Source organism: Zingiber officinale, chromosome 7B, assembly GCF_018446385.1.
Source record: "Zingiber officinale cultivar Zhangliang chromosome 7B, Zo_v1.1, whole genome shotgun sequence".
NCBI classification, from domain to species: Eukaryota; Viridiplantae; Streptophyta; class Magnoliopsida; order Zingiberales; family Zingiberaceae; genus Zingiber; species Zingiber officinale.
In genome coordinates this window covers 64,219,095-64,228,095 of record NC_055999.1, presented here as the reverse complement: position 1 = coordinate 64,228,095, position 9,001 = coordinate 64,219,095, and the positions used below count along the sequence as shown (strand labels likewise).

Below are 9,001 nucleotides of genomic sequence, written 5' to 3'. Positions count from 1 at the left end.
TTTATAATTTTTAGATAGGATGAGAGTTTTATCAAAACTATTTCAAGATAGTAAAATTTTAATTAAAATTGTTCGTACCAATATTATATTTTCAAAATTGAGTAATTATAATCAAAATTCTATTATTTTAGAAAATTTTGATTAATTTTAATTAAAGTTATACCATTTTATAGTAGTTTTAACTAAAACTATTTTAAATTACTTTAAAATAATATAATTTCGACCAAGATTACTGCAGTCCGAGTAATTTTGATGGATTTTGATTTAAACGACACGATTTTAATTAAAATAGTCTTAAAATGGAGTAAAAAAAAGGATATTTTAGGAATTAAATTATAGATGGTCTTTTGTTATTTTTTTTAAAATTGATGAACAGATAATATTAAACCGGAAGTGATATCTTCGATTCCACTGTGATAAAAGGTGAATACATTCATCCTCAATATCTTCATTAACCCGTTTCAATGGTAAAAGGTGGAATCGTCACCCTAGCGGCTCCTGGCCCCGGCCCCACAAGATTTCAGAGGGAGTAAATCACGGTTAATGCTGGATAGGATAGGTGACTGGGGATCGAAGGAATTTTTGACGTAACAGACCAGGGTTTTATCCTCGAGTACAACTGGCGACCTTCGACCCCACAACTTCATTGGTAAGCTGCAGACAGCTAACCAGTTGATCCAGCTCGTGGGAGCTTCATTAACTTGTTTCAAGATCAATACGGAGGAGGTAAATCATGAACGATTATTAATCTTTGAAATAATGACTAACACATAAAGAAGATATCTATATCGATTTTATCGAAATGCGACCATGGGTTCGATTCCCCGCACAATGATGGACGGTACATAATGCCAGTATCCCGTTATTGCGTGTCTTTTATTCTTTTAACGATAGGATAAAAAGTGTTTTTTTTTGTTTAAATTTTATGTCTATATGAATAATTAACAACAAAAGTTTGAAATTAATGAGGAATTTTAGAAATCTTCATATTCGGTGAGGTGTTTTTCAAAATATAAATTATGAAGGGGAAAATAAAAAATTCCCCTTCTTTGCGATCATCTTCGTATCCGCGAAACGCCCTCCGCTGCCGGATTTCGATTCGGGGCTGCCATGGACAGGGAAACCAACAGACCTAAGAAATTAGGGTTTCGACCAAGCAAAGCTCCAAACCCCTCTCCTTCGTCGTCCAGTCCCGTCAGGTTGCGTCCTCGCGAGGAGGCCAAACGCGATTCTACCAGTTCGATCCACGAAAGGCGGAATCCCGTACTCGACGAGGATGAGGAGACCGGCTCGCCGATTTTTTCCTACTTGGTCGGCACCTGCCCCGACATGTGCCCTGGTACGAACTGTTCCGAGTTATCTCTCCTCTCCTGTTTCGCGTGTTTTTTAAGCTTGTCGCGATTGCAGCGAAGGAGAGACAGCAACGCGAGCGGCTAAGAGATCTATCAGTGTTCGAGAGGTTACACGGGGATCCTTCAAGAACTTCTCCGAAACTCGCCGTGAAGAAGGTAAATACTGAGTGTTCGGAGTTGTGGTTCTGTTGATGTCAAAACTTAAGATTGATGGGAATCGATAAAATAAAATCAATTTTAATCTTTTTTAGTTTCAAATTTGATTCCAGAGCTGAAATATCACTGTGAGGCTGTTGATAGTGGAAGATAATTGATCAGAGTAAAAAAAAAGTGATAAAGACAAGAGGGAAGAATCTGTAGAAGGATAGTCACCTGAAAAGTGGTTTTTGTAATGTTTCATAGGGGTGGAGAGATGGGGCAGTTCATAATATTGTTTTTGCTTCCAAATGCTAAGAGTTCTGCAAAGTAGCATACATTTGCTTGGCAATATATGTGAAGGAGACAATGCAACATTTTTTGTTCAAGATGTGTACCTAGAGTATCTACTAGATAACTATCGAGTTGTCTCCTTTTCTTCTAATGGATTTTTAGGTGTAGTGGCTGATTGTTGCTCAAGTTGATACCTTTTCCAATCCCCTTCATACTGTTTTCTTGCGTCTCAAATATACATTTGTTTTGTTTTTTTTTTTTTGTACATATATTATGTCGAATCTTCGCAAATTATTCCTCATTCATGAGAACTTGCAAGCTTGACATTTACAACAACAACAACAACCAAGGCTATATGAATCCTTTTACGTCATTGAGTTCTATCTCCTATTATATTATCATCTATATTTAAATAAATTTTATCATGTTTTATTGTTGCTAACCAAGTCTTTTTTGGTCTTCCTCTTCCTCGTTTGATATGCATGTTTATCATAGTTTCACATCGCCTAACTGGAGCATTTATTGGTCGTCTAAGTACATGTCCGTACCATCTTAAACGTGTCTCTCGGAGTTTGTCCTCAATAGATGCAACTCCGACTTTCTCTCTAATGCTCTCATTTCTTATTTTATCCATCTTCGTATGTCCACACATCCACCTTAACATCCTCATCTCTGCAACTCTCATCTTCTGCTCATGTGCTCGAGTCATAGCCCAACATTTAGCTCCATATAACATAGCAGGTCTAACTGCGGTTTTATAGAACTTATCTTTAAGTTTAAGAGATACTTTACGGTCACATAAAACACCCGACGCTCCCCTCCGTTTCACCCATCTTGCTTGTATTCTATGTAAGACATATCTCTCAATCCCTCTATCATTTTGTAAAAATGATCCTAAATATTTAAATCTCTCGGTTCCGGGTAATTCGTCCTCTCCTATCTTAACAACTGTTTCATTACTTCTAATATTGCTAAACTTAAATTCCATATATTCTGTCTTTAATCTACTAAGCTTAAAACCTTTCCCTTCTAGTGTTTCCTTCCAAAATTCTAACTTAGCATTTACTCCTTCACGTGTCTCATCTACCAAAATAATATCATCTGCAAACAACATGCACCACGGTACTATGTCTCGGATGTGCGCAGTGAGTTCGTCCATAATTAGTGTAAAAAGATAGGGACTTAGGGCTGATCCTTGATGTAACCCTATCTTTATTGGAAATACTTCAGTTACTCCGCCTGATGTCTTTACTCTGGTCGTTACATCCTCATACATATCCTTAATTAGTTCAATATATGTTACGCTAACACCTCTCTTTTCTAAAATTCTCCATATAAGTTCTCTTGAGACTCTATCATAAGCTTTTTCTAAGTCAATGAATATCATGTGTAGACCTTGTTTTTGCATCCGATATTTTTCAATTAATTGTCTAAGGAGATGTATAGCTTTTATTGTCGACCTTCCAGGCATAAACCTAAATTGATTTTCTGTCACTGTGGTCTCCTTCCTTAATTTTTTTTTCTATTAAAAAGATTAATAGAGATTTTTGAGCTGTAACATTCAATCCAAATTTAATTAAATTGCTACTTTCATGCTTCATAACTTTAAGAGATTATCATCACGTATGGTTTTCCTATCTTGTACTTTCAAAGAATCTCATTTTTTTTTTTAATGCAATTGCTTAGGTTTTTAATCAACTCTTTGGTACTCAAAGTCGGTGCCTTCATTCGCATTGTTCTCTTGTGGAATGTAGTATCTTTTGCATCTATATATAGTTTGTAATTTCACCCGTGGATTTTCTTGCAGTGTACAAAATCGCTATTTGTAACTATGTTTCTTAATAATAATATCTGTCGTGCCAAATTCACTTGTGTCATTTGGCAAAAAAATTTCTACTGTCTCCTATGTCTTATAGGTTCTTGCATACAATTCTTGTAGATTGCTTTGACTGGTTTTTATTAGTTTTGTAGAACTATGTCCAATGCAGAACTGCAGGAAGTAGAAATAAGGCCTCTCCCAGTGTTAAGAAGCACATTGAAGTATCTTATGAACTTGGTCGACACATCAGATCAACCATTTGAAGTTGTTCATGATTTTGTTTTTGATAGAACAAGGTCTATTCGACAAGATCTCACTAGACAAAATATCCTTGATGATGAAGCAATTTGTATGTATGAGGAAATGGTATGACATACTTCTTGGCTGCTCTTTTGAATGATTCTTTGCCATTGCTTTTAGTTGAGAACACTTGATTTGGAGGGTCAAAATGAAGGGTAGCTTCCTTTGAACCCATCAAATTGCCATGTCACTCTATCAAGCAATTAGTTTTCCATGTATAATTTTTCATCATATCAAACTATTTGGGGTTGTCTACATCAATTTTATCCTTCAGCTGAGCTTGATGAAAGGCTATTAGTTATTTCCAAGTGATGTTAATGAATTTGATTAGCATGATAATTTTCTTGCAAGCTATTCGATATTTATACTGACGGTAGGAGCGTTATCTTTTTTACTTGGATTCATGTTTCATTCTTTGCTTATCTTCTAAAACTGTTTCCACTTTGAGCACAATAACATTGTGCAGATTGTTGTAACTACTTTCCACAAAAATCTGTTTGCAGGTCAAGTTTCACATTGAATCACACAAAAAACTTGCAATGTGTTACACGAAGACTGATTTGGCTTCACTGTGCTACCTCAACACTGAGCAGCTGATGAAATGCCTTGCGACCCTTTTCAAGTTGTATGATATTCATAGAAGATCTAGTTCATTGCACAAGAATGAAGCCGAGTTTTATTCATTTTATGTGCTTCTCCATCTAGGGGGCAAGATCCCCCAAATGGTCAGTTTCTGGCTTCTCTAGCGATACACACTGCAGTCGTCAATTTAATGTTGCTCTTCCTCAGATACATGACCATTAGACTCGTATTATTTTATCCAGCAGGGTAGTTCACTCTCTTTATGGTATCGAAAACTAACTCTTTCAATTCTTCAATCAAATGAAATGCGCTTTTCCATGACATTGATCAGGTAACTCTTTCAATTCCTTCTTCCTCAGTGATTTTTGCCTGTCTTCTTGGTGGTGAAACTTCTACCACTGTCCCCTGTCTGTTAGGTACTCTCGATTGGGCAATTTCAAACGTTTCTTTACTAGACTAGAAGCTGAAGCATCAGATCTCCAATTGTGTCTTGTGGAGCCTTTTCTCAGTGAGGTATCCTCAAATACATAATTCAGCTGTCTTGAGTGACATTTATTATTTATTGCATGTTACAAATTCATAAAGATCACCTAAGCATGGTTAAAAATAAAGATTATTAACAAATGCTCCTGAGAAATGCAACAAAAACTGAAGCGTATAATCTCAGCATTATGTTTACGATATTCCAGCAAATACTTGAATCACTGTGCGCTGGTAATACTCCTGACGAGGGGTGGATAAGATTAGCAATGAAGAAAAAAGCTTGTTGGTTTACATGGCATAAACTGAGGTTTTTTGTTTCTCCTTTAATAGATCCGCGCACGAGCAATATCGTATGTCAACCACAGCGGATACAAGCTCCAGCCTTACCCATTGAAGCATTTGTCTGATGTTCTTAGAATCAAGGTAACTCGTGGTTTCTTCACCTCTAAAATCGAATTAATCAAGGAAATAATGTGATGCTTAAATCTAGCATTAACCAGTAAGTACCTAATTAGGAGTCAGAGCTGGAAGAGCTTTGCCATGTCTGTGGCCTTGAAACCACTATGGATGAAGCAGGGATGAAAACATTGCCCGTCAAACAAACAAGTTTCAGCTTACCCAAACTCGGACTGCCGGTCCATTCGCTATCAACTTTTTAGGACATGAAGAGGTATGCCAACACTGTTTGCAACTCTTCCCCAGTTTCTCATTTCACTGATTTAGATGATGAGACTCTTTTCAGGCGTGTGTTGAAGATTTGAGTGTCCAATCTGTATTGAACTTATTTCTCATCCTTGATTCGTCTTAATAAACCTGGTGATAAGGGTCTAAACCCGGTTCAGAGGGTCACGGTTTGGGTCGTAATTGGACCGGGTTGAGTTGTTTTTATTTTTGGTTCGGCCGGAACCAAAGCAGCTTCCACTAAGGCCTTCCAGCCATTCCCGTCCAGTTCCATTTCCCTCCTCGCCATCTCCTCCAGCACCGAGCACGCCGCCTCCACCTTCCCGATGCCGCACAGGCCATTCATCAAGCACCTCAAGGTCTCCTCGCGCGGGCAATGCCCGCTGGCCAGCATCGCCGTCACCACCCGCGACGCCATCTCGAAGTCCCCCGCTCGGCACGCGCCGTCCGCCATCATGCGGTACGCCGCGGCGTTGGGCTCGCACCCTCCCTCCACCTGCATCTCCACCAGCACCGCGTACGCCTCCGCTGTCCGCCCCGCGCCGCACAGGTAGTTGATCAGCGCGCCGTAGATGGGCACGTCCGGCTTCAGCTTCCTCCGCTTCATCTCGGCCAGCAGCGCCCTCGCGCCGTCGAGGTCGCCCCTACGCCCTCGGTCGCTCACCAGCACGCCGTAGTTGACGAGCCCCACTTTGCACCCCTGGTACTCCATGTCGAACATCATCTTCTTCGCCGCGGCGTAGTTGCCCTCCCGGCACAGGGCGTCCATCAGCAACGCGAAGGTGATAGCGTTGGGCTGGACGCCTCTCCGCACCATCTCCTCCTTCAACCTCGCGCCGGTTCCCAAGTCGCCTTTTTTGGCGGAATGCCCGATGAGGACGTTGTAGGTGACCACGGTGGGGCGGATCCCCTTCTGGAGCATTTCGTCGAACAGGAGCCGCGCGCTGGAGGATCCCTCGGCCGCGCAGCAGCCTTGTATGAGGATGTTGTAGGAGACGGCGTTGGCGCGGAGGCCGAACGTGGCGGCAGACTGCGCGAGAAGAGCTCTCGCCTGCTTGAACCGGCAATTCTCGACGAGGGCGGCGAGGGCGGAGTTGAGGGATTGGACGGAGGGGGCGGAGGTCGAAAACTCGAAGGAGCGGAGGGCGTGGAAGAGATCGATGGCGCGGTCAGGGAGGCCGTCGCTACCGAAGCGCCGGATGAGGGAGTTGAAGGCGGCTTCCTTGCAGGGCACGCGGTGAGCGCGGAGGAGGGCGAGGAGGGAGTCGATCTCCGGGACGAGGTGTGCCTTCGCGAGGCGGTAGAGGAGGGAGGAGCAGACGGGGTAGGAGAGCAGGTCGGGGTCAGCGTGCTGAAGGAGGCGGAGGGCGGCGGCGGGGTCAGCGGTGGACTTGAGCTCCTCGAGGAGAGGGATCGGCGTATGCGTGGGAGAGGGCTTCCGCAGTCCCCGGCGATGCTTGAAACTTGGCGGCCGCCGCCGGAGCATCGTCGTACTGGTTTTTAACTTAGGGTTTAGTGTTCTGGGTCTCCACCTTCTCAAAAAGCCCACGTTTCAATTAAATTACTTGAAAATATTAATTAATCCTATTGTATTGAAAGCTAATTAATCCACGTCCAATTTTCCATTTACCAAATTTATTTATCGATTATTCTTGACAAAGATTATCCTATTTTCGAAAAATATTAAAAAATCATCTTGTCATGTAAAAATATTTTTTTCTAATTAAAATTATTTTAATTAAGTTTGAATAATTTTAATGAGTTGATAAATGATATATTAATATAATTATATTTTATATAATAATTTTAACTAAGATAAGAGTAGTTTTATTGGGCATAATTGTTACATAAAATATTTTAATGAAAAATAGGATATAAAATTTTTTGAAAATAAGAACAGTATGTTTTCCCCCCATTTTTTGCGATTTATATTTATCTATATTTATTATTCTAATCTGAATTTAAAAATACTCACTCTATTTTGTTGAGCGGATATTTATTATTTAAGTCTTGATATTTCCTTAATGCGGAGGGTCAAGAAAGGATAATTCACATCAACTAGGGTTACATTTTTCTATTAAATTTGGTGCTGTTTTCTAACCTTGATTAGTTAGATACCTAGGTATACTTTGATAGTCTTTTCTTTTTATCCATGGAAATTAGTTATGTCAGTTACTAGTTACTTGTAGTTACGTTAGTAACTTGCCGTCTCTGTTTTTTTTTTTATAATGGTGACAATTGTGAATCAGCTATTAGGTTTCTTCCAAGTCCGTAGAAACAGTTACGATGTTAATGCTAATGGTGACTTCCATGGATCATAAATTTCCTATTAATTTTATTTAAATCATATAATAATGGAGAGAGGGAGACAAAGTTAGGCAAGAAATTAATGCCAATGGTGACTTCCATGGATCATATATTCCCTATTAATTTTATCTAAATTAAATAAGGAATAGAGGGAGAAAAATGTTGCTAAAGTTTTTGTTTCATCTGGCTTCGAACTCTTTGTGCAACATCCCATCTCATGGCTACTGGTGCTACACACAACCTTCTTCTTTACCTTTTCTGGATTTCTGTCTCTTTTTTCTCTGGATCTTTGCAACTCTGCATAGAGAAGGAGATGAAAGCTCTCCTGAGCGTGAGGAGGGGATTCCCTGACGTCTATAGGCGGCTATCTCCATGGAAGGGCGATGATTGCTGCAGTTGGGCAGGTGTAGGATGCCACAACGTCACAGGTCATGTTATCAAACTTGACCTCTCTATTTTGCAATCTGAAACAGTTTTCAACAGAAGCGAGGTGCATCCTTCATTGTTTCATTTGAAGCATTTGAAGTATCTAGATATAAGTGGGAACAACTTATCTGGCCATCAAATTCCTGGCTCGATTGTATCTTTAACTCAATTGCAGCACTTGGACCTTTCCGGATGTGGTTTCAAAGGAGAAATTCCCTACCAACTTGGCAATCTCTACAATATACAAGGCTTGTTCCTCGGTTTTAACCGTCTCGAAGGTGTAATACCGAAAAGCATAGGAAACTTGAGTAAAATGTCAAGTCTGGACCTTTCTCTTAATAGAATTGTTGGAGGCTTACCGGAGACTATTGGCAATCTAACTGCAATGCAGAATTTGGAATTAGTATCTAATCAGATTAGTGGGAAGATACCAGATTCAATTGGAAATCTCCACCAGTTAGAATTTCTCGATATCTCGGGTAACAACATAAGTGGATCAATCCCTGGTACCTTAGGAAGTCTATGCAACTTGAGTGGAATTGTTCTCAGTTATAACAGTATAACAGGGAGAATTGTTGAATTCTTTGAACAACTATCAAGATGCAGAGGCTTCAAAGATTAA

At 40.2% G+C, this 9,001-nt stretch overlaps 3 protein-coding genes across 5 annotated transcripts; 2 read left to right on the top strand and 1 right to left on the bottom strand.

Moving 5' to 3' along the window:
- Positions 1 to 1,034: 1,034 nt before the first annotated feature.
- On the top strand, positions 1,035 to 5,814 carry LOC122005900 (SAC3 family protein C-like). Of its 3 annotated transcripts, none has more exons than XM_042561143.1 (9): positions 1,035 to 1,339; positions 1,408 to 1,508; positions 3,745 to 3,966; positions 4,404 to 4,625; positions 4,725 to 4,813; positions 4,899 to 4,995; positions 5,296 to 5,388; positions 5,481 to 5,635; positions 5,708 to 5,814. In XM_042561143.1, the coding sequence occupies exons 1-8, from the start codon at positions 1,111 to 1,113 to the stop codon at positions 5,622 to 5,624; spliced, it is 1,197 nt and encodes a 398-aa protein (XP_042417077.1). In that variant the 5' UTR covers positions 1,035 to 1,110; the 3' UTR covers positions 5,625 to 5,635; positions 5,708 to 5,814. The 3 variants fall into 3 exon arrangements, with proteins under 3 accessions (XP_042417077.1, XP_042417079.1, XP_042417078.1); XM_042561145.1 differs by having other exon boundaries at positions 1,036 to 1,339; positions 4,728 to 4,813; XM_042561144.1 differs by having other exon boundaries at positions 1,036 to 1,339; positions 4,728 to 4,813; positions 5,481 to 5,814.
- On the bottom strand, positions 5,633 to 7,257 carry LOC122005899 (pentatricopeptide repeat-containing protein At1g07740, mitochondrial-like). The gene has a single exon (XM_042561142.1). It carries the CDS (start codon positions 7,130 to 7,132, stop codon positions 5,804 to 5,806), a length of 1,329 nt encoding a protein of 442 aa, XP_042417076.1. The 5' UTR covers positions 7,133 to 7,257; the 3' UTR covers positions 5,633 to 5,803.
- Positions 7,258 to 8,170: 913 nt separating this feature from the next.
- LOC122004390 (receptor-like protein 53) lies at positions 8,171 to 9,001 on the top strand. The gene has a single exon (XM_042559284.1). It carries the CDS (start codon positions 8,171 to 8,173, stop codon positions 8,999 to 9,001), a length of 831 nt encoding a protein of 276 aa, XP_042415218.1.

Excerpts from the sequence above, each read along its gene's own strand:
- LOC122005900 (XM_042561143.1), top strand. The coding sequence starts at position 1,111 with ATGGACAGGGAAACCAACAGACCTAAGAAATTAGGGTTTCGACCAAGC. Across the intron at positions 3,967-4,403 it reads TTTGTATGTATGAGGAAATG|GTCAAGTTTCACATTGAATC; the intron begins GTATGACATACT and ends ATCTGTTTGCAG. Across the intron at positions 4,814-4,898 it reads TTTTCCATGACATTGATCAG|GTACTCTCGATTGGGCAATT; the intron begins GTAACTCTTTCA and ends CCTGTCTGTTAG.
- LOC122005899 (XM_042561142.1), bottom strand. The coding sequence starts at position 7,132 with ATGCTCCGGCGGCGGCCGCCAAGTTTCAAGCATCGCCGGGGACTGCGG.
- LOC122004390 (XM_042559284.1), top strand. The coding sequence starts at position 8,171 with ATGGCTACTGGTGCTACACACAACCTTCTTCTTTACCTTTTCTGGATT.